We start from the raw sequence: 25,841 nt of genomic DNA on the forward strand, positions 1-25,841 counted from the left end.
GTGGCCTGGTCAGATGAGTCTTGATTCCAATTGATTAAGACCTGAGGGTGGTGTTCAAGTCTGGTGCAGACCCCACAAAGCCACGGATGCAAGGTGTCAACAAGGCACTGCGCAACCAGGTGTTGGCTGTCTTTACGTGGAATAGACTGAGTCCTCTGGTCCAACTGAGCCAATCATTGCCTGGAAAGATTGTTTTTGGCAACTGGGAGACCATTTGCATCCATTCACGCATTTCATGTTCCAAAACAACGATGGCATTTTATGGACGACAATGCACCATGTCACTGGACCACAACTGTTTGCGACTGGTTGAGGAACATTCTGGACAATTTGAGCAAATGACTTAACCAATCAGACTGCTCAACATGAATATCTACAGTCCTAGCTTTCGGAACTTTGTTCCTTCATCAGGGAGGAGAGAGGGGAAAAAAGGGAAGAAGGGAAAGTGGATTCAGTTACTCACAACCCAGGTTATGAAGCAACAGGGAAAGGTAAACAGGGAGGGTAGCAAGGATGGAGGCATGGTTGTCAGAGGGAAGCCAAAGATATTCTACTGTAAGCACTGTGCCAGCTTCAAACCAAAGAGGATGCATACAGAAGTAAAGAGGTATATAGTATAAAGATAAACACAACTATGTTGGATGAAAAGAAGCGTGAATGGCTAAAGAGGAAAGGGAAAGAGGAGCAGACTGAAGAGTGAATGGGAGTGAGGTGGTTTAACGTAGGTTCAGTCCAGGGGGATGGCGGGATGAAAGGATGTGTTGGAGTGCAAGTTCCCATCTCCGCAGTTCAGAGGGACTGGTGTTGGGTGGGAGAAGCCAAATGGCACATACGGTGTAGCAGGTTCCTAGGTCCCTAGAATTATGCTGGAGGGCATGCTCCGCTACTGGGTATTGGGCATCTCCTAGGCGGACAGTTTGTCTGTGTTCGTTCATGCGCTCAGCCAGTTTGGTTGTTGTCATGCCGATGTAAAAGGCTGTGCAGTGCAGGCATGTCAGTTGATAAATGACATGTGTAGTTTCACATGTAGCCCTGCCTTGAATAGTGTATGTTTTACCAGTAGCGGGGCTGGAGTAGGTGGTTGTGGGGGGATGCATGGGGCAGGTTTTGCAGCGGGGTCGGTTACAGGGGTAGGAACCGCTGGGTAGAGAAGGTAGTCTGGGAATATTGTAGGGTTTAACAAGGATGTTACGGAGGTTAGGGGGGCGACGAAAGGCAACTCTGGGTGGTGTGGGGAGAATTTTGTCAAGGGATGATCTCATTTCAGGGGTTGACTTGAGAAAGTCATATCCCTGGCGGAGTAATTTGTTGATGTTTTCGAGGCCAGGATAATATTGGGTGACAAGGGGGATGCTTCTGTGTGGTCTGGGGGTAGGAACATTGCAATACATTCCTCCCCGTCCAACAACAATGTTCCTACCCCCAGACCACACAGAAGCATCCCCCTTGTCACCCAATATTATCCTGGCCTCGAAAACATCACCAAATTACTCCGCCAGAGATATGACTTTCTCAAGTCAACCCCTGAAATGAGATCATCCCTTGACAAAATTCTCCCCACACCACCCAGAGTTGCCTTTCGTCGCCCCCCTAACCTCCATAACATCCTTGTTAAACCCCACAATATTCCCAGACTACCTTCTCTACCCAGCGGTTCCTACCCCTGTAACCGACCCCGCTGCAAAACCTGCCCCATGCATCCCCCCACAACCACCTACTCCAGCCCCGCTACTGGTAAAACATACACTATTCAAGGCAGGGCTACATGTGAAACTACACATGTCATTTATCAACTGACATGCCTGCACTGCACAGCCTTTTACATCGGCATGACAACAACCAAACTGGCTGAGCGCATGAATGGACACAGACAAACTGTCCGCCTAGGAGATGCGCAATACCCAGTGGCGGAGCATGCCCTCCAGCATAATTCTAGGGACCTAGGAACCTGCTACACCGTATGTGCCATTTGGCTTCTCCCACCCAACACCAGTCCCTCTGAACTGCGGAGATGGGAACTTGCACTCCAACACATCCTTTCATCCCGCCATCCCCCTGGACTGAACCTACGTTAAACAACCTCACTCCCATTCACTCTTCAGTCTGCTCCTCTTTCCCTTTCCTCTTTAGCCATTCACGCTTCTTTTCATCCAACATAGTTGTGTTTATCTTTATACTATATACCTCTTTACTTCTGTATGCATCCTCTTTGGTTTGAAGCTGGCACAGTACTTACAGTAGAATATCTTTGGCTTCCCTCTGACAACCATGCCTCCATCCTTGCTACCCTCCCTGTTTACCTTTCCCTGTTGCTTCATAACCTGGGTTGTGAGTAACTGAATCCACTTTCCCTTCTTCCCTTTTTTCCCCTCTCTCCTCCCTGATGAAGGAACAAAGTTCCGAAAGCTAGGACTGTAAATTTTCAGTTCGGTTTTATGTGTATCTATCGGCTGTACTGAGCTGAGGTAAGTACTGGCCAGCCCCTCTATCTCTTTGTTAGTATTTGTTTCACATCTTATATTAGATTTTCCATTAATCATTTAGATCACCAACATGAATATCAGTAGACATTCATGGGACATAATCTAAAGGTCAGTTCATGCACAAAATCCTGCACTGGCTAGACTTTCAACATTATGGATGGCCATAGAGGCAGCATAACTTAACAATTCTGCAGGGGACTTCAGACAACTTGTTGAGTCCCCGTTACTTTGGGTTGCTCCACTACGCTGGGTAGAAGGGAGGTCCGACAATATTAGGAGGTAGCAAGTAATTTTTGGCACTTCAATGTACTTTAAGGCCAAAGTATTTTATAATCATGTTAACAGAAAAATGAGTTGGAATTAACATAGCAAACATGACAGGGCTGACAAGAAAATGTTGTAAACACTGGGAAAACCTTAACTCCAGGAACATAAAAGCGGATTTTCTGAACTCATTACATGCCATATGCAACAGAATTAAATAGCTTTCACAGCTCAGACTTGAATGGTTTTCTCTTTTTGTCCCCTTCTTGGTCCACTATGTTCTAACTCTTTCTATGAGCTACATGATAGGAACAGAAAAATGAAGTAAATATGTCACATTACTGACCAAAAATTTGTAGAACATAGCTGTCATTGCCACTAAAAACCATCAAAAGTACCATACATAACCCGCACCATCGAATAATCTGCACACCCTAATTTTAAGAGAGGGAAAAAGGCTTTCATTTATGGTTTATTTACAAAATAAATTATATTAACTTAATGATTCTCTTCCTCATCACTAGTAGTGGAGGAATCCTTGTTGCTTTGGACCTCTTCCTGTAGTCTTTGGTTCCATCCACTGAATTTGTGATACCACATTTTTTGAAGGATTTTTCCATCTGTGGTAACAGAATGGAATCAATGAACATTACCCACTCACAAACATGGGAGAAATCCAGCTGCCCACAAACTTGTGATTTTCATAAGCCATCAGTTATGTGAATTATTGTTTAGGTGCAGCTTTGAATGACCAATTTATGTACATTTCTAGTGGTTGCAGGAGAGATGTTAGGGCTCCTGGGATAAAGATCAAGTCAGTTTTCCCTTTTTGTAACTTGTCTCATGTCCTCAGTTGTATGTCCAAGCAAAGTGTCCAGGACTAATATGTCACATAAATTCAGTAATGCACCAGGGCAATGATGCCTAACATGTGTCACCCAGTCACTCATAAGGTCACTCTACATCCACTCTTTTGGGTTCGCTCTCACCAGTAAGATTATCACTGATATTTTTGGAATAGTTTTTCTTTTAAATACCACATAAGGTGGTAGATTTCATCCATTGCTAGTTACACACAGGATCCCTGTACACCTTTGTTTCTCATTGTTGCCGGTTCGTATCGTGATGCTGGATTCCCCTTTCCTGTTCACAGTGTTGCCGAGCATCATGTCACAATAGACTCGTTTTTTACAGATGTTACCAATTTGTGATAATGTACAGGAATGTTTGCAGCACTAATTTATCACATAGCAATAAAAAATTTGCTGCTTTTTCCTCATAACTAATCTGGAAGCTGTTGAGCTATAGTATTTTTTCCTCCAGAAGCCTAATCCATTTTGATTGAAAAAGACAGCCAGCCACGGCTAGCTTTGAAACCAGACACAACAAGTTCTTTGGCTACAGCCAGTGCTCTGAGTTGGCCCATTTCATTTCAGTAGTCGTCACGCACCCATATTGTTGTTTCTCGTCTACATAATCACAGAGTTTTTTCGAGGTCGAGATTCTGAACTTTTTTGGGCACGAAATGCACGGTGATCATTGTTTTAAGACAAATCTAGTTTTTTCACCAGTCATGAATACAACCCTTGCTTGCATCAATTTTCTTACTGCTGCACGGTTTCCAATGTTCTGTGCTTTGTCAATAACTTCAAGTTTTTCTTAAGATGTATGTAAGCAATAACAAGAACTTGTAGCCATAATTTACAAGTTAACTTATGGTTAATACTTGATTCTATTGTGCTACTGATAAATCACAAATGAGGCTGCAACAACACTATAGTATAACGAAATCTATTGTTGGAGACGGAGCAGTACAACCATTGTTATAATTAACCCATGTACTCCAGTTTTTCATCCTTAAATTTGGGAAAATAACGTGCGTGGATTATTCATGTACATATGGTAACTATGATGAAAATGCACACTGCCTACCAGACATTAGATGAAAATGTAAACTGCATGCTGGAAATTGTTTTTGTATTGATTACAAATAAAAGTGACAATCACACAAATTAAAAACTCAAGCATGGTACAAAAATGCATGTCCTCCCAACTTTCTGCTAAATAGAAGGAAGAATCTTACAGTTCGGTAAAATAAATACAATTTTTTTTTCATAATAACACAGAGCAGTTACACATGTAATGGCAGCTCACTTCCGTAAATGAAATATGGGAAGTTTTATTCTTATACCACCAACACAAACTTTTTACAACAGGTAATAGTAATATTTTATAAAGGATACTATCTTGCGAGCAACTCTTGCTTTTCTTCTGGCGTCATTACGACATGCTCAGGTACCAGTTCATGCTCTGTGATGTTGATCAGCAGTTCAGACTCCAAGAAATGCTCTAAAATGTATTTTGGTGCCATGTCAACCAGTGACTGCAAACAAAGTTCACGAATTATAATTCTGAATTATCTTGCACCAAATTAACATCACTCTTCTATAACAAAAACACTAAGTACTACATGTAACAAAACTAAAGAATCAAAGCAAACGGTTCACCACCAATGACAAATCAAAATTTCATTATTTTGAACATATAATTGCAATTTGTAACAAACATTATTTGGTTTTAAGATTAAGAAGCTAACAGCAAATTTTTTTTTACTTTATACCCAAATGAAGAATTTTCTGTTACTACAGGGGAGAAGTTTGAAACCCATTTTGTATTTCATGCACTGCTCCAAAGGAATTTTTTGAAACAAATGCTATTAAAGGAATACCATGTAGACCTAATATAATTCCAAAATGCTACACGTATTTATCTGTAGAACATAAAAGGTAAGAAAATCTTAAGTGTAGAGCAGTTTGATTTTGGCATGAGCATTCTGTCACAGAACCGATTTCTCTTCATCCTCCTCCTTTTCCTCCATTGTTATTTTGGTCTGAGAGACCATTTGTCTTCTCTTGCTCCTCCATCGCTTATTAGAACAACATCATCTACATTTTCAATACAAGAAATTGTGTTGTTACACAGTTTTATTTCAGCTGGGTTTAATTTTTGGTGTTTCCTATCTTTTCTAAAATTAAAAAATATTGGACATAGTGTATGCTGATATGAAACTTCCTGGCAGATTAAAACTGTGTGCCAGGCCAAGACTTGAACTCAGAACCTTTGCCTTTCGTGGGCAAGCACTACCAGTAGAGCAGTTGCCCATGAAAGGCAAAGGACCCGAATAGTTTGATTCACCATGGAATTTACATTGTCATAATATTAATAATATTACTTTCATCATAGCTCATAACCCAAGTTCCTTGAGAGTGTATTTTCTTTACAGTATTCTGTCTCATTATGCCAACAACTGACTGCTTATTCTCTTTTTTAAGTGTGACTAAGACTATGTGGGTGTCAATTTACTTGTCCAAAGGTCACTGATACAATACTCACTTTATTCAACAATTTTCTTTCTGTGATGTAGCATCCCTTTCACCTGTAGCAATGATTTCTTACTGCAATGATTTCTTACTGTGAAAAATGCCACGTGACAGTCCAGTGTCCAATGTCAAACTGTAGATTGTCGCAAGTTGAAGAAAGGTATACATTTCATTCTTTTTTAATGTCATCCACTGATGAGTAAAGTCCTCTCACACTAACAACTATTCTAAAATAACAACTGCAAAATACACTGAAATAAATTACCTGTTTTGCAGAAGGTGTCATTCCTTGCTGCACTACAATAATTGCACGGTGAATATTTTCTTCTTGCATTCTCTGACAATAAGTTTTAATTGTCTTAATTCCAATCTTAGGTTCATCGGGGAAAAACACAAACATCTGATCTGAAAACAAACAGGCATCTATTAGTTTGGACAATTAAATTCTAAAATGATCTGACACAGGGTTTTAATCTGCTAGGACATTTCAATAACTACATAGGTTATTCTCATCTTGAATATGTCTATTATTTCTTGTGCACTAGAATGTAACCAAGAAGGATTATATCTGTTCAAATCATCTTAGGAAATATTATGTCTTCTTTATTTATGGTGAAATATATTTCCCATATACAGTAACATTAATTAAACTGAAGTTCTCAATTTATTAATGTGAATCCATTGGTAGTGACATTGTTGCTTGGTAGACTTCCCTTGTGTCTATTTTTCCACCTGTCCACCACATGTTGCTTGAGATCCTGTTTGTGAGATACTGCATCAGATTATATGGACAGTAAGAGACGAACTCCTTTTGTCTCTATTTGCACAACAATGATCTATTTCTAATACTGTTTTAACTTAAAATTAACAAGTATTCCACCTGTTTTTCCTTCTTGAACCACAGGACTGCCCAATGCTCACATCTTCAGTCATTTCTTTCTATGACCAGTCATACCTCTGCAGTTTTCTACTTCAATGTACATGAATGTTGCTCTAGTTGATGACATCCACAAACTTTATTACTAGGCCTACAACACGTGTAAAAAGGATTCAATCACTGTATGTTTTGAGACTGGAATAATGATTTTGACACCCAGGTTCTTTACATTTAATTATTTCTCCGGACAAATACTAATGCTAACATCAATCAAATATAGAAGGAAATTTATAAACAGTATTCTGGCACAAAGACAGTAGATTAAAAATTAAAAGCAATGAAACATTTATTTACAAAAATAGACACAGCAACTAAAACCAAGGCACACACTACCTCAGATAAATTGCACCTGCAGGCGTGTTTCAGGTGTGGAACAGCAGTCATGTCAATAAATGACATTAAGCCTTTATTCATATCCACAATTGTTGTATCACTTGTCAATGTTTTCCATCTTGACTGCTTTTTAATTGTTTTTAAAACTACGAACTTTACACATTTTGGCTTAAGCCATCATCAGAAACTTCAGACAACAAGGAAACAAATGAATAATTTTGTGTGTGTGTGTGTGTGTGTGTGTGTGTGTGTGTGTGTGGTTTTTTTTTTCCTGTCTCCCAATTCTTAAACTCACTATTTGTTTATCTTACACCCTAATCTAACTTTCCTTCTCAGTTCATAGTTATTGTCTCTGGAATGACGCTGGCACAGTGCGTACCGACATACCATCTCTGACTTACTCTCTCCAATGTCCCCTTTTCTATGTGCACTCTTGCCCTCACTATCATGATCTTATCATCACGATGTCTCAATTACATGCACTGCATAACCTTCCCTTACCCCCCCCCCCCCCCCATCCCTGAGGAAGAAACTGTTAGCTCTAAAAGCTAGCTATTGTGTCCCTTTACTTTTGTGTGTGTATTTTGGCAGTACTGCATATTATGCCCCCAGTAGGTATGTACTGGACAACAACTCTGTCTCTCAATATCAATACACTGTACCCTGTCTTCTTGTCATGAACCAGTATTAACTGTTTAGTGTGGTAACCGGCCCTAAATGCAAACTGCGGTCATTAAGTGGCACTGATGCAAAATGTTCTTTACATTAAGTTCAAACATAATACCTGATTTTTTTTAGAATATGCCACACAGTCATTCCATATAAACACATCTATAAAAAAATATTTACTGTGATCTTTTATGAGAATGGAACCACTTTAAGATACTACATAAAATGATTAGAACAGAACACGAATCTTCGTCTTCCACTGTTAAAATGTGAAAATCTCAGTCACAACATTTTAAGCATTAAATAGCAACTAGTATTTAGGCACACAACAAATGTGTTGAAGAGTTGCTAGACAGAGCAGTGTGAGCTATGTATACGAAGGTACACACACTAAACTACAACTATGGGGGGTGTTACAGGAACAAACAATATGTTGAAAGAGTTTCCACCTGTACAACTCAGAAAAGTTTGTGTTGGTGACACAGGCTAATATGGCATGGGCTGCGAAGCAGTCTTTGAAGTTATGCACAAAATATTGCATGGAATGTTCGGAAACTGGATGGTCCAAATCCCCAGTTTCCTGCACAGTGGCTGTTGCAATGTTGGTAGACTATATGGCTGCTTTCACTGTTGGCCCTGCCTTTAATGGTATAGGAAATACCTGTGAAAACTTTGGAAGTGAGATGATGCATGGGAGAGATCCTGCAGCTAGGCCTTTTACAGCAATATGAACCATGGTGCAAGGTGTTGGAAGCAGGGGTGAAATGTGGACTATTTACGGATGTTGCATAGATTGGGTGGCAATGAAATACCGTAGAGGGAGTGGTGGGGAAAATGTTTCATTTTGTGACACAATGACAAGAATTTGAAACCCTGGTGGAAAAAGTGATTCACTTGTTCCAACCGTATGCAGTACGAAGTAACGAGGGTGGGAACAAGTATTTGTGGGATAATAGGTAACTCGAGAGACAAAGTGTGAAGTGGACAAGGTATGGAGGGTAATTTTGAGCAGGATATCCAGGTCATGAAGATGTAATCACTGAATCTGAACAACATGAGAGGTTTGGGATTCAGAGTGGATAGGAAGGTTCCCTCTCATGAATAAACTGGTATAGGATGACAATTCAAGCGACAATGGCTGCACCATGGATCAGTTTTCAAGTGAGAAGGAGTAATTATAGCTAAGTACATACGTGGTCATGGTGACCAGGAAGGAGGTTGCACGTGTGATAACAGCAATGCCATGGCCACTGGAGAATGGGGACATTGGGTAGAGGGAGGTGGCATCACAGTGCCAAGTAGTGTGCCAGGTGGTAATATAGGGCAGGAAAAATGGTGGGTCATTAGAGAAAATGGTTACTGGTTTTTGTACAGGACCAAAGGTGTTGACCAACACTGGCCAATATTCTCTCTGTAAGGGCACAGTATCCAGCCATAATGGGGTGTCCCGAGTGTTTGGGTTTGTAGAAGGTAAGAGTGCAAGTAGTTTAAGGCAAGGAGGGTGACAGACTCAAAGCACAGACATACAGAGTGGAACCAGTATAAAGGCATGATATTTGTAGGAAAATTAACATTGTGAGTTGGAATAGTTGTGCACATAGCATATGCAATAGTATGAGATCCAGTATACTGACTAGGGCAATCAAATGGTATCACATCTGATGTCAGTAATACAGTATGTAACACGGAATCAACGATTAAGGTGGTAGAGGGTGGAATTCAGTATAATGACAGTTGGTTCTGTGTGGTGTTAAGAGTGTGCAAAAGTGCCTTTCCTACTGAAAGGAAACAGACACCATTAGTGACAATTTGTACTGAGTACATACACCATGACTGTGACAATGCCACACGGAAACAGTTATCATGTGATGAAAAAGCAAAAATTGGTGCGTACAAGGAAATTGACACTAACCATCAAATCACAAAGAAACTGAACTGTTTAAGTATAATGCTTTATAATCTTGTTAGATTGTGAATATTATATGGACAAATTGGAAAATATGAGCAAAGTTGAATATTATCTGAGGCATTGAAACAGTTAATTTTGGCTAAAGCAAAGGCCACATACTGTTATTCTTCTGAACTTGGTGTCAATTAGCTGTTGCCAGTAACTGCCAGACAGGAATAATAAACTGTGTCAAACAACAAATGTCTTGCATTCAAGAAACGACTGCAGAAACCTGCTCTAACACATAAACATAGACAGGCTAGACAGTCTGCTGAAAAACATATGTCATGGACTTGAGAACAGGACAAAGTGATTTTCAGTGATGAGAAGTAGTTTAATCTAGATGATGTGGATGGATGCGAATAAGATTAGCATCATCTGAATACAGGTAACAAAGAGCAGAAATTCTGGTGGTGGAAATGTTATGATTTGGGCAGCCTTCTGCACTAAAGGTAAATCATGCATGGCTTCGGTGAACACTAAAATGAACTCTAATAGATACAGTGAGATGTTAGAGACTGAATAGATTAGAATGTATAAGGACCTAGGGAATGAAAGTTCAAGTTTTCAACAAGATAATGCACCTGCGCATGTATCTGCTACAACAAAAGTGGTTTGAAGATAAAGATATTGACGTTTTCCCTGTTATGCATGTAGCCTGGACTTGACACCTGTGGAAAACCTTTCAGGAATATTTGAAAGGTGCATTTACCGCATGGAAGGCAATTTTAGGCCATATATGAGATGCAGAGAGTGACACGAGAAGAGGGGCAAGAACTACAGACCCTAACAAAATCAATGCCAAAGAGAATTTTTGAGGTAATTATGAAGAAAAGAGGTTGGACAAAGTACTAACATGCAATAAACACAGCAGGACTGCGAGTGCCTTTATATTAATTTCTATACAGGAAATGAAGAAGCCTTAATTTTATTATGCGTATGATGACGGAGACTATGTAATTCCATCATGATTATTTACGTCTTATATGTATCTACTACTTGGTTGGTTGGTTTGTGGGTGTTGAAGGGACCAGACTACAAAGACCATCGGTCCCTTTTTCCATGATCATGAAACACCCACAAGGAACAAAAGCAAGCAACGGAGATGACAAGGGATGATACAGAACAAGAAAGAAAGAAAGACCAGATAAGGTAAATTAAAAACACACATAGTGTTACAGTGATTGGCAGACCATGGAAACAAAAAAAGGAAAAGCCAACCACCAAGAGAGACACTAAAAAGCCCAATCAAAAACCGTAGGCCAAAGGCCAGACTCAACACAAAAGAAAGAGAGTAACACTCAGACTAAGTGATAAAAGCCCCCTGCACGAATAAAACTCAAAACTAAGCCTGCCATGGTAGTGTCATCAGATCAAAGTGCAGGGAGCAAATCAGGCAGTGCAAATGTCTGCCTGAGTACAGTTAAAAAGTGGACTGTCCAACAAAATGTGGACCACAGTCAATGTTGAACCACAGCGACAGAGAGGTGGGTCATTGCAGTGCAATAATGTTATCCAGGTGTGGCTAATGCACAGCCAGCAGAGTACAACAGAGTCCTTGCGAGAGGCTCGCACGGAGGAGCGCCACACACTGGTAGTCTCCGTGACAATGCGAAGTTTGTTGGGTGAACGCAGGGTGCGCCATTCATCACCCCAGGTACCAAGGACCTTCTGCAGCAAAACTGATTGGAGATCACACTCCTAAAGGCAAATCTCCAAAGCCAGTGCACCGACAGCCCGTTTGGCCAGCGTGTCGACAAGTTTATTACCCGGGATGCCAACATGACCCGGGGTCCACATAAAAACCACGGAGCGGCCGCAACGGGCAAGAGTATGGATGGACTTCTGTACAGCCATCACCAGATGAGAGCGAGGAAAACACTGGTTGATAGCTCATAAACTGCTCAGGGAGTCACTACAGGTAACAAAGGGCTCACCGAGCAGAAGTGGATACACTCTAGGGCGCGAGAGATTGCAACCAGCTCGGCAGTGAAAACACTGCACCCAGCCGGCAATGAGTGTTGTTCAGAGTTATCGCCAAGAGTAAGAGCATAACCAACTCAACCAGGAACCATCGGTATGCACCACTCTCAGAACCGTGAAACACGATAAGGATGGAAAGAAAGCAGTGGCGGAGGGCCTCAGGAGGGACTGAGTCCTTTGGGCCCTGTATCAAATCCAGCCGAAAGCATGGGTGGGGCATACACCACGGGGGGTATACGTATATGGGCCCGGAAAAGAGGTGGGAGAGGGAGAAACTCAAGCCCAGAGAGAAAAGCACGGACGTGATTGTACACCCTCACTGGGGCCACCACTCTGGAAGATGGATGACCAAGTTGGGAAACAGGAGACGGTAATTTGGATGCCCGGGCAAGCTACAAACATGTGCAGCATAAGTGGCCAGTAGTAGTTGGTGCCGGATCCGCAATGGAGGGACACCAGCCTCCACAAGTAGGCTGTTTACAGGGCTTGTGCAGAAAGCTCCAGTTGCGAGTCAGATCCTGCAGTGAAGTATGGGGTCAAGCAACTGCAACGCAGAACGCGATGCCGAACTGTAAGCCAGGCTCCTGTAATCGAGACGGTACTGAATCAACACCTGAGGGTAGACCAATCAGCACCCCAGCTGGTATCACTCAAGCAATGAAGAGCATTAAGATGCCACCAGCACATATGTTTAAGCTGCCGAATATGAAGCAGCCAAGTCAACTGGGCATCAAAAAGCATGCCCAAAAACCGATGCATTTCCACCACGGCAAGAGGTTCGCTGTCAAAATAAAGCCATGGCTCATGGTGAACAATGTGACACTGGCAGAAATGCAAGACGCAGGTCTTGGCAGCCGAGAGCTGGAAGCTGTGCATGACGGCCCACAACTGCACCCTGTGGATAGCACCCTGTGGCCACCATTCAGCAACCACAATGCCAGTGGAGCTGTACTACAGGCAAAAGTCATCAGCATACAAAGAAGCCGATACGCTCGTTCCCACAGCTGCACCTATGTCATTGATAGCAACTAAAAAGAGGCAGACACTCAAGCAGAGCCTTGCGGGACCCCATTCTCCTGGACTCGGGAGAAACTATGGGAGGAACCAACTTGCACATGGGAGGAACGATGCGACAGAAAATTCTGAATAAATAGTGGGAGCGGGTCCCAAAGACCCCACACCTGAAGTGTGGTGAGGATGTGATGTCGCCGTATCGTACGCCTTCTGCATGTCAAAAAGACGGCAACCAGATTCTGATGGCAGGCAAATGCCGTTTAGATGGCAGACTCCAGGCAGACCGGATTATCGGTGGCAGAGTGGCCCTTGCGGAACTCTGCCCTAGGACGGAGCCAGAAGGCTCCGAGACTCAAGTAGCCAACTCAATCTCCAGCTGACCATGCGTTTGAGCAACTTGCACATAATGTTTGTGAGGTTAATGAGGCGGTAGCTGTCCACCTCCAAGGTGTTCTTGCCAGGCTTCAACACTGGGATGATAATGCTTTCCTGCCATTGAGAGGGGACCTCACCCTCAACCCAGATACGGTTGAAAAGGTCGAGGAGGTGTCGCTGGCTGTCCATCGAGAGATGTTTGAGCAACTGATAGTGGATGCGATCTGGCCTGGGAGCCATATCAGGGCAAGTGTCTAGCGCACTGTGGAATTCCCACTCACTGAATGGAGCATTGTACGATTCGGAGTGGTGCGTATGGAATGAAAGGCTCCGACTAACCAACCTCTCTGTCAGGGAGCAGAAGCCCAATGGGTAATTTGTAGAAGCGGAACTCTGAGCGCAATGCTCTGCTAAGAGTCTGCAATCCTGTCTGATTCAGTACAGACTGCTCCTATCAGGGAAATCCCAGGTACGCTGACGGGTATCTGATACCCACAGAGTCGCCTAATCTTGCACCAAACCTGTGAGGAAGAGGTACGGGTGCCAATGATGGAGATATACTGTTCCCAGCACTCCTCCTTCCATCGGCGAATAAGTCGTCGGGATCGGGCACGCAGCTGTTTACAGGTAATGAAGTGTTCCAATGATGGGTGCCACTTATGACGCTGGAGGGGCCCACGTACGATCTCTAATCACCTCAGTGATTTCCGGTGACCACCAAGGCAGTCTTCCGCCGAGAGGACCCGGAAAAACAGGGAATTGCAGATTCCGCGGCATAAATGATGCAGGTGGTGATTGTGTGAACCACCACATCAATGTTGCCATGACAAAGAGGCTCAAGAGTGGCAATGGAGGTGAACAAGTCCCAGTCAGCCTTATTCAAAGCACACCTGGGGAGGCACCCAGGTGAGTGACGCTGGGGCAGTGACAGAAACATTGGAAAATGGTCACTACCGCACAAGTCGTCATGCACACTCCATTGGACAAACGGTAGAAGGCCAGGGCTGCAGAGCAAAAGGTCGATGGCTGAGTACATGCCATGCACCACACTGAAATGTGTGGAGGCACCATTATTTAAAAGAAAAAGGTCGAGCTGTTCCAACACTTGCTCAACGACAGTGCCTCGGCCTGTTGTCACAAATCCACCCCACAAAAGATTATGGGCATTAAAGTCACCCAGTAACAGAACAGGTGGCGGCAATTGGGCTATCAACGTAGCCAATGCATGCTGTGGGACATCACCATCCCGTGGAAGATAAGAGACGCAGACAGTAACAGCCTGAGGCATCCACACCCAAACAGAGACAGCCTATAAAGGTGTTTGAAGAGGGACACACTCGCTGTAAAGAGAGTTAAGGGTGTAGACACAGACTCCAGACACCCTCTCATAAGCTGCCTGATTCTTATAATAACCCCGATAACCACGGAGGGCAGAGGTTCGCATCACCGGAAACAAAGTTTCCTGGAGAGCAATGCAGAAGAAAGAAGACTGAGAAGTTGTCGGAGCTCAGCAAGGTGGTGGAACAAACCGCTGCAATTCCACTGGCGTGAAGCAACTGAGGAGGCAGATAACGTCTTTGGATCACCTGCTGCCACCGATTGAGTACCTGTGCAATCAACTTCCATGGTGTCTGAGGGTCTGGCAAAATCTAGGTCCTCAGCAGCCGCCAGAATCTCCACCCCACCCTCAGACGCAGAGATTGTAGGTTGTGGTGGGGTGGGCGCCACCACAAGTTTCTTTGTGTTAGAGGTGTTCTTCTTGGACTTTTATTGCTGCTCCTTGGGTTTCACTGCCTGGGAGGGTTTCACTGATTCAGTCTCTGGGACTGAGGAGGATCGTGAAGCCCTACGACCAGCTGCTTGTGGGCACTTACACCACTGGCAGGCGTCATCCTTCCCACTGGTGGAAACCGGGGAAGGAAGGGACCCAAGGAACCCCTACGAAGCGAGAGGAGCTGCAGAAGTTGGACGCTTCTCTGGCTTAGAAGTGGGTATGGATGTCCCTGATGGGTGGGGTGTTGCTCCCGAAGTAGGTGGCGCAGAAGCAACAGGGAGGGCAGTATCCCCCACAGTCAAGATAGCAGGTGTTGTCTTATGGCTCGGGGAGCCGACTGGAATTCGCTGAATTGATGGGGCTATCATTGTTGGCGTAGTGGTTGCATAAGAGGAAGTCATTCGTACAGGATGGAGTCGTTCATATTTCCTCTTAAGCCTCAGTGTAGGTCAGTCGGTTGGTTGGTTTTATTTCTAAAGGGACCAAACTGTGTGGTCATCGGTCCCTTGTTCCATTGAACCAAGTCCATGGGAGAAAACTTAAGACAAACAATACACACCACAGGAATTCTAGATGGATGAAAAAAAACACGAAGCTGAAAACACTGGGGGCAACAGAAGACAAGAGAAGCACAGACACGCAAGAAACAGAGAGAAGAGCTTAAAACAGTAGAGCAGATGTCCTGGGCTGGCTGATCACGAGGATAAAAAAGATGAGCCAGCCACTCTGCAACACATTAGAATCTCCAACTTAAAAGTACTAGGGTAGTAAGCACAGGGAGACAAATGACAGGAACTAAAGCTTAAACCGAATAATAAAAATGGGCATCACGTAGAAAACGTAAAACCAAGTTAGCCGTCGAGGCATCGTCTCCTAAAATCGAAGGAAGTGTGTCAGAAAGATCAAAATTCCGTCTTACAATGGTCAGATGTGGACAGTCCAACAAAATGTGGACTACTGTCAAACAGGAACTGCAGCAACAACATGGTGGAGCCTCACGCCGGAGAAGATACCCATGTGTCAGCCAAGTGTGGCTGATGCGCAGGCGGCAGAGGACCACAGAGCCCCTGCGAGAAGCCTGCAGAGAAGACTTCCACTCATATGTGCTCTCCTTGATGGTGTGAAGTTTATTGAGCATAACTAAGTTGTGCCGTTCAGCATCCCAAATCCCAAAAACTTTGTGGAGGAACACCAATCAGAGGTCAGGTTTGGGTAGACCAATCTCCAGAGGCGGCTTACGAGAGGCCTGTTTGGCCAGCCGGTCAACGAGCTAATTTCCTGGAATTCCGACGTGGCCCGGGGTCCATACAAAGACCACTGAATGACCAGACCGTTCGAGTGCATAAACTGACCCCTGGATAGTTGCTACTAGAGGATGGCGTGGGTAGCACTGATCAATGGCCTGTAAACCACTCATCGAATCACTGCAGACCAGGTAGGACACACTGGGGCAGGAACGAATGTGCTGAACGGCACGAGATATGGTCACCAGCTTGGCAGTGAAGACACTGGAGCCATCCGGCAAGGAGTATTGTTTGATATGTGCCGAGTGAGCATAGGCAAAGCCTACGCCACAATCAACCAGCGAGCTATCGGTGTAGATGACTTCAGAACCCTGGGACGCGTCAAGGATCGATAAGAAGTGACGGAGGAGTGCCTCAGGAGGAACGGAGTCCTTATGGAAATGTGATAGATCCAGCTGTAATTTTGGCTGAGGCATACACCATGGAGGCGAACGTTTATGGACCCGCACGGGACACTGTAAAGGAAAGGACTCGAGTTCTGACAATAGGGAACGGACACGTACAGCGATCGTTATCCCTGACAGAGGTCGCCGTTCCGGGAGATGAACCACTGTGTTTGGGAATAAAAGATCCTGAGGTGAATTATGGACATGCGCTGCATAGTTGGGAGATCAGAGCAGCCAATTCGTTAAAAGATAAAGATACTTCACCATCCAGAGATAGGTAGGTATTGCATAGAGTAATATCCGAGGTCATCCTTATCCTCACAGCAACAGCCTCTAAAGCTGTATGAAGAGGCACTGATTCAGAATATACAGATTTAAGAACGTACAGACATATGCCACATCATACCTTGTTACAGTCTGTCCGGTTTTTATAAAACCCCCGATAGCCACGAAGGGCAGGGGTCCGCATTGCTGGGAACCATGTTTCTTGGAGGGCAATAAAGAGAGCAGGTTTTGAGCTTAAAATCTGTCTTAGTTCAGCCAAGTGGTGGAAAAAACCAACGCAATTCCACTGGTTCTGGGAAGGCATGAAGGGACATAGAATGCAGGTTACTCCCTAGGGTCAGCTGCTGCCACCGGTGGAGGGCTAACAGCTAGGAGCATTGCTTCGGAGGCATCAGCGAGAGTCGGGACCTCGGGGGACACTAGAAGCTCCACCTCGTCCTCAGAGGCAGAACTGGTGGGTGGTGGTGGTGGTGGTGGTGGTGGTGGTGGTGGTGGTGGTGTGGGAACCACCGGAACCTCTTTCGGTGGAACAGGTTGTTTCTTTTTCTTGGACCTTTGTTTGTCCTCCCGCTGCTCTTTCGGAGCTTGCTGGGAGGGCTTCCCTAAAGCAGCATCAGGTAAGGACAAAGAGCAGGAAGCCCTTCAAACCGCAGCCTGTGGCGCCTTGAGCCACTGGCTAACTTGCACTTGTTCACTGTGTGGGGCTTTGGAGGGTAGAGCCCCAAGGGCCCCGTACATGGGAGAGGGGCCGAAGAAGGGGCAACTCCTTCAGCTCAGATGTGGGGACCGGTGGCCCCGATGGTTGAGAGGGCGTTGCTCCCGAAGATGAAGTCACGGAAGCAACAGTGATAGGTGGAGCCTCCACCCTTAAGAGGGCAGGTGTGATCTTGTGGCCAAAAGGGCCAGCCACAAGCGGCATCACTGAGGAATGTGAAATGTGTGCAGTTGCTACAGTTTATGAAGTTTCCATGCGGACTGGGTTTAACTGCTCTAACTTTTTCTTAGCCTCTGTGTAGGTCATTCAGTCCAGGATCTTGTATTCCATTACTTTTCTTTCCTTCTGGAAAACTGGGCACTCCAGTGAGCAAGGGAATGCCCCCCCCCCCCCCCCCCAGCTGACACAGACAGGAGGGGGAGCACATGGAGTGTCAGGATGAGAAGGACGTCCACAATTTCGGCATATAGGCCTATGGCTGAAATTACAGTTGGAAGACACATGACTGAACTTCCAGCAGTTTAAGCACCACATAGAGGGAGGGATGTATAGCTGGACATCGCACCTGTTCACCATCACCTTGACCTTTTCAGGTAAGGTGTCCCCCTTGAAGGCCAAGATGAAGGCACCAGTGGCAATCCTATTGTCCTTCAGACCCATGTATACGCACCAGATGAAGTGAGCACCTCGTCGCTCGAGGTCGGCACACAACTCGTCATCGGACTGCAGAAGGAGGTCTTTGTGAAAGATATGACCCTGGACCCTGTTAAGACTCGTATGGGGCGTTTTGGAGACAGGAACATCACCCAGATGGTTGCAGGCGAGGAACGCCCTTGGCTGGGCAGAGGATGCTGTCTGTATTGGGACAGACCCAGAACGCATCTTGGACAAACCATCCACCTCCCCAAACTCTTCTTCTAAATCGCCAACAAAGAACATGGGCGAACATGGTGGCGAAAGATTCCCCATCAGATCACGCGCAAACTAAAAATCTAGGCGAATATGGCTCATGCCTTTCTTTAGCCTAACGTTCCTCCCACGGTGTGGCCAGGGAGGGGAACGAGTTCAGATCATACTTCCTGGTATTGAACTGATGCTTTCCATGCTTTGAGACTGCTGGCTGAGGACCAGCAACAGATGACAGACACTGCTTCATTGTGGGTCATCCGCCCTGATGCCACCCACTCTGACCATGGGCTCTCCCCACGGGCACCATCCAGCCACAGTAAAGACCACCATGCAGGATGGTGTTTGCTGGGAGTCCAGATGCCCCACGTAGACGGGCATCTACCCCTCAGCACACGTGTGGAGTTAGCAGCTCACGCATCAGCAGTGCGAGCCCTATGTAGTCAGGGGACTACCACCAAGAGGGTACATGACGACCCCACCACAACGGGCTGGTTACCGTGCTGGATTTTGAGTGTCGAATATCCATTTGTATAGTGAGTATGAAGATGGAAGCACACAATGGAGGGAAAGTATGCTACCCGGAACACACTGCAGCCGAAGTGGCTGGAAGCTCAGTGCAAGTCCAACTCCATGACAATAGCGAGTTTGCCAGATCTTAGGGTACGATGGATTTACAATGCACCACGTAAGGCGTCCTTCCCCAAATGGTATGCACTTAACAGAAAATTTTGAAAAGTGGAGGTCAAACTCTTTAGGAGAACATCACATTAAGGCCGAAATGTGCGAGATTCCTTTTAGTCGCCTCTTATGACAGGGAGGAATACTACAGGCCTATTCTAACCGCCAGACACACAGGAGGGTTATCTACTACTTTTGTAATAAACTTAATACCTGTATGCTTCAGACATTATATATTACTTTTGTAGGAACCCTGCCTTTATATTGATTTCCACCAGGCAGGACTGGAGAACATGGACACCTGGAAAGGGATCACTGTGACAAGGCTTGTAGGCAGACATGTCTGACAGGTGGTGGAAGCACTCAGTCAGGTACTCCCTAAGGTTCATAACAACAGTGTTGCCCAGTGGCAGCAGGTAGGATTATAAAGTCCGGATGGTTTTTAGGTTGTAAATCACATTCTTTCTGGAGATTTGAGATTGGTTCCTATGTTGATGGATCAGTGGGAATGATGGAGAGAGAAGGTTTATGATTAGGAAATTCTGAAGAAGGTTGCGGGAGGAATATCTGGGGGAGAGGGGGGGGGGGGGGGGAGGGGGGGCAAGAGATTGAGGATGAATCACAGTTAGGTAGATGAATACACTGAGTGAGGCAGGGTTCAGTAATGGTTTTGGGTCAAATCTGGCTGGTAGGATTGATGTCAACTGGGAGGAGGTAAATTCTTGGACAAGCCCAGCTAAATTGAATTTTGGAATGAGGACAAAGGTGAGGTCTTTGAAATGGACTTCTATGCGATTGAGGCTTTTCGAGGATCCGTTCGTAACTGTGTAGTCTGCCTGTTTCAGCTTTTGGATCTGTAATGTGATGGGACAGAGTGTCAGAGTGTGTGGCAGATGTAGTACATCTGCAAGGCATCATTTGGCAGCTGTTATGGGATTTGGGGAAAGTTTGATGGAGGCCCCTGCAGTTGTTGCAGATGGGAGTGTGAAGTGAATAGACTGGACAGTTGTTTTATGTCGCATGAGTGCTTGCTGCTCTAGTTTCTGGATGGTACGGGTTTCAGTCTCTAGATGGGGGTTTCAGTCTCTAGATGGGATGTACGAATTCAGGATTGCAGAGCAGGAGTAGACTTGGCCTGAGTTACATTATTTTTCAGCACTGCATTGGTGAGTACTATGGACTGTCAGAACTTGAGAAGATAAGAGGTCATTGTGGAACAATAGCCTGCAAGTTGTTCATGGTTCATGCCCGTTTTTTGGGGGAGGGGGGGGGGGGGGGTGAGCTAAGCAAGTACGCTTAGCCCTGAATACACTTAGATTCTGAAAATGGACGGGGAGGCTCTTCTGTACTGAAGCTCGTGGGAGGATCGATGATCCACAGTAAAAGATAAAAAAACACCTGAGAATACCTAAAAAATGTAGAAACAGCCTAAAAACTCCCAAAGGAAATAAATAAAAAAAAACAGATGAAAATGAAATAAAACTGACATGAAAACAAAATGAGATCAAAGTAAAAACAGAAATAAAAATAAAATGACAATAATTAATGATGGCACAGGTTGGAATAAAAATAAAATGACAATAAAATGTGAGGGTGCAGGTGAGAGGGTAAGTATCAGAGAAGAGGAGGCGGAAGGTGTAAATGGATCGGGCGAGGTCAGTAAGATGCTGACATGAATATGGGGAAGATGGAGGGGGTCTGTTACTAGGGTTTAAGGAGCAAGAATATACATGAGGTGCAGGCAAGATCAGGAAAACAATGTGAAAGCAAGCATGCTTGAAGGGACATGGCGGGATCAGTTTTAAAGTCTAGGAATAATTATATTGGCAGAGAGAGAATGTGGTACACAGGGCGATGGAGCTACAATGTGTGCGGGCATGTTTCCCTGTGTTGAACATGAGCAAGACAGTGGCTACAGGTCGGCATGGCAGTCGTGCATCATTGGGCATATAGTGACTGAACTTTTCAATTTGACTGTCTGCTCTATGTAGTGAGTAGCAATATGTCCTAAATCATTATCCCAGCCAGATTTATCTGTTATAATTAATTTTTTGTTTGTTTGCAGGTACATCACAGCAGTCTTGGTACACATTGAAATATCCAAATCGCAGTATCCTTACACGCCACTGCGGTAGTCAGAACAAAATGGAACAGCCCATCACCACTTTAACAGTAAGCTCCAAGCTCCGTCATTTTGTTTTGGCTCCTTTAGTAGCCTGCTACGATACTGTGAAGTGGGGATTTCTATGCGTACCAGTAATGCTCTCATTTACCTACAAACAAACAAAAAATTAACCGTGTGTCTTTAGTTCTTCACGATGATAATTAAAAAATGTTTCTAACTACCCCTGGTATGTTGCTGGATAACTATATATAGAGCTATAATTTTGTGACACTTCTATTGAGCTCACTAAAAGAAATGAATTTTGTATCATCATAATGGTTTGAGTTAATGTTATGTCTTCAGCTTACCTGTTGGATCATCATTATGAGCAACAAGAACAATCAGGTCACTTCTAGCAGGCCTTTTTTCACTGAAACCAGAAAGAACAACACTTTTACTGATACACTCAAGTCACATCTTTACCTCATTTTTATTCTCCTTCATGTGTGAGGCTGCAAACCTCAGGTGACACACAGGGAAACAGCAAAGAGCAGAGGCATTCAGAAAATGGTATTTTGTTTACATTTCATTACAATAATCATATACAAGTAAACAATTAATTTTCACTTTTATACATATTAGATACAGGGAAAATTGGCAATGGTCACTGCACTATTTTCTTATACTATCATTGGGATTGTTCCTAACAGAATTAAGCAGAGACTAGAGATAAATTAATCAAGATGTATGAACAGTTTTCTAAGTAACAACTGTTTCTTTCTCCTCGTCTTTTCTCTTGGGTTATTGCTTGCTCCATAAGGCTGGCATTCAGGTTTTATGCTAGCATTACACCTAATGAAATCTATAAGCTTTATGCACATTCATTTTCCCCTACATCAGTGTCAGTCACCTTCACTTTCTTCCCATATTTTTACAGTTGAAAGTTCCAATTAGGTAAGGGTCCAGAACTGTTATGAGTTTTGCAGGACAATACTGGGAGTTGCCATGGCGAGACATGACAAGAATGCAAGTCAGTGTTTCACCAACTGTGCATACAACGAGGGAGCAGCAATCAGGTAAAGTGTTTTGTAGTAATGAGTTGACAGGCACATGCTTCTATATGTTGCTCTAGACAAAACTTTTTTGTAGCTAAGTTTTCTACACAGTGATAACTTTTGACATAAATGGCAACTCCTCCTCTCACCTTATTCTCTCTACTGATTTAAGCATTTAAGAAATTTAAGCATTAACCAAAGAAGTTCATGAAAAATTTACCAAAACGAGACAATTATATGGCACATGGTATACAGCCAAAATAAATGCTTTAACTGTTCATTAGCTGTGGGCAAGCTTTTTCTTGTCACCAAATACAACCAAACTATCCTCTTTCAGCCTAACCCAGACCTTGGTCTGCGCCAAATTAGTCTGGCACCACTGGATGACTGTCACATCACATTTACTGGATCTGCAGACTCACAACCTGTTGATCTCCAACCTAAGCTCGACCTTGGGTGAGCTATGCTTCACATCCACCTGCCACCACAATCATGAGTTCTCCAGCAGTATAAGAATATAAAGACTGTGGTGGTAGCAATTTAAGGGCATCATCCATGACTTAAAATAATAAAAATCTGCAACGAATTTCAAATGGTTTCAATTTTGGTGCTGAAAACATATTTTCTCAGTTCTTCTTGGTTACCTGAAAGTATTATCCCTCTAGCAATGTAAAACAATGTGTTGCCAACCTACACAACACACACAAAAAGTGCTGCAATTGACAGTACCCTGTTTCAGACTTTAGCTGGTGCCTTACACATAAGAAAAGTGGCATCAGACAAGTACATTACATGAGTGGTTTATTCAATTCCGAAATGCTGTTTTCATTCAATGTGAGAGTTGCAATCTGGGCACAGCACCCACAGATGGTGGTCGTGTGTGCTTGCAGTCAGTCTGCTTTTTGTGTGTTCTTTTCTGAAGAAGGCTTTGGCCAAAAGCTCAAATGGTTGAAGTCTTTATGTTGTAACTGGCTGCAACTAAATGTGTCATCTTCATGGTGATTAACATTCTACCCTTTCTATAATACTGATGACAGTATCTACATGATACAAAGGTTGTTCATAGTATCTCTTGCTTTGTTTACTTTTTATTTAAATTTTGCTCTCCTGGCCTTATAGGCTACAAGGTATATGCAATTGGCACATCTGACTGCTAAGTGACTTATCACTCCACTAGATAGGCTGCCCCCTGCAGTGGCCCAAGGACATTAGGGCAGTGCAGCCCACATTTTGAAAATATGTGACCACATAACTGCAAGTCACGCTGCATTTACTTGTAATTGTAATGCTTATAATACCATGTTTTGGAACATGTTGTATAACTTGTAAGCTATAGTGTGTGTTTCTGACACAATTAAATAAATAAAAACTGCAAGTCCTTTATTTATAGGCTTGACCGGTTTCGCAGCATTTTAGCTGCGTCATCAGGTGCAATAAAATCAAGCCATGTCCCAATCAAAAAAAGAGAACGGGATCACCCAGCGTTCATAGTTGGCAATTTTTCGCTAAGCAGCAGATGTTAAATATAAAATAACATTGAACACACTCATGATACCAGATACTGTTACTCATGGTATCACGGTAGCATTCTATGTTATTTTATGTTTGGCATCTGCTATGTAGCTAAAAGTTGTTGAATATGACAGCTGGGTCATCCCATTCTCTTTTCTTGATCATACATGATTTCATTTTATTGCATCTTAAGATGCAGCTAAAATCCCACAAAACTGGTGATGCATATAAATAAAACACTTACAGCTAAATCTGGCTTATCTACCCAAAATGATATACCCAGGAAGTGGTTGCCTCGACTACAAAGTCTGCTGCTTACTTTCCTACAGTTCATGGCTGAATGATGTGGGCTCCATTCTCAGATGTTGCAGTCAGAACCGATTCATGAACTATAGTTGTGATTGAGGCTCTCATGCTTCGAACAATGTTACCTACCAGTGAACAAGACATTCTATCTGGAGAAACAGAAATAACACAGAAGTTTGATTGTCAGCAGCTTTACACCGCTGCTGAATTATATGATCAAAAAACGACAGCAGGTCATTAGACAGTACTGGTGCAGCTCATCAAAGAAATTACTTTGCCAGACAGCATAATTTTGTTCATGATAATAACCATTTTCACGAGCAAAGGAAAACAAATGAAGGAATGACCCACAACATGTTTGTAGCTCTCAGAGAACCAGCTAGCTCTATAATGTGCATAAAAAAAATTGTCATATATTTAATTCTTATCAGTTTGCAGGGGAATGAAAGCAGTTCCGGCAAAACACTGCAACCATTCACTTAGTGACTTACTGGAATATAGTTTCCCAACTCACCAATACTGTCAACTAGCATCATGAAGCCAAAATCTTAACCCATTAAAATACATACAATAACAGTGACTGTTCTAATAATAGTATTGGCGTTTAAAATATAAAGTTGGGAGAATAGTGCCAGTACTGCTGTTTGTAGACACACAGCAGCCAACAAGAGGTCAAATCACTATACATGCCAAGCCTGAGTGTGAATGCTAAAAGGTTTGCACACAGTCATAGCTGAACATATGGTACCCTCCTGGAGTCCGACAGAATGTAGACTTAATTGGCTACAAAATCCTCAAGTATTTATAGCAGTGAGTGTCTGCAAATCTACTAAATAATTTATATATTATCACCAAGTACTGCAGGAAGTACTGTATTGAATTAACTGAATGTACTGATACTTCAGCAATCAGTGTCTAACATGGATTTGTTTGGTTGTTCATAGGAATTCATTCATATTACCTTAGCATGCTGTCAGTATCAGTGCTGTCCTGTAGTCAAAGTGGATGTAAACCTTTACAGAACATTTCTAAAATAGTCTCCAGTTTTTCCTATGCTGGTTGTTCATACGGCCCTCATTGAGCTGCAGGAAAGGACTGGTCTAACACTGTACATGCAGATTCTGGCACCAATTTCCAGTACTTCCTAAACATGGCTGCAGTATCCCAGGCCAACAATGTCATCATTCCAAACATGTAGGCCCCTCTCCCTACAGTAGTACTTAACTAAAATGCTGGTTTACAGTTTGTGGACAAAACTTGTGATGGCTTCCTGAGCCTACATTTAGTCCTACACAGCAGTGCTACAACAGTATATTCTGAAGAAACCACTTACAATACAGGATGTACATGAAATCTGGGAACACTTTCCATTATTTATTGCACAAGAACTAAACATTGTAAAGGTGTCATACATATTGCATTTTGAA

The 25,841-nt window shown here is 43.5% G+C and overlaps 1 protein-coding gene across 3 annotated transcripts in view; it reads right to left on the reverse strand.

Annotated features, from left to right (window-relative positions):
* LOC124616189 (DNA-directed RNA polymerases I, II, and III subunit RPABC1) overlaps positions 1 to 25,841 on the reverse strand; it is a 53,106-nt gene that overhangs the window by 12,733 nt on the left and 14,532 nt on the right. For all 3 annotated transcript variants that reach the window (XM_047144483.1, XM_047144486.1, XM_047144484.1), the window contains exons 3-5: positions 21,910 to 21,971; positions 6,393 to 6,532; positions 4,991 to 5,130 (exon numbers count right to left, since the gene is read on the reverse strand). In XM_047144483.1, coding sequence (XP_047000439.1) covers positions 4,991 to 5,130; positions 6,393 to 6,532; positions 21,910 to 21,971 — 342 coding nt within the window. The remainder of the gene's footprint in view (positions 1 to 4,990; positions 5,131 to 6,392; positions 6,533 to 21,909; positions 21,972 to 25,841) is intronic.

The sequence above is a fragment of the Schistocerca americana genome, chromosome 5 (genome assembly GCF_021461395.2).
Source record: "Schistocerca americana isolate TAMUIC-IGC-003095 chromosome 5, iqSchAmer2.1, whole genome shotgun sequence".
In the NCBI taxonomy this organism is placed as follows: Eukaryota; Metazoa; Arthropoda; class Insecta; order Orthoptera; family Acrididae; genus Schistocerca; species Schistocerca americana.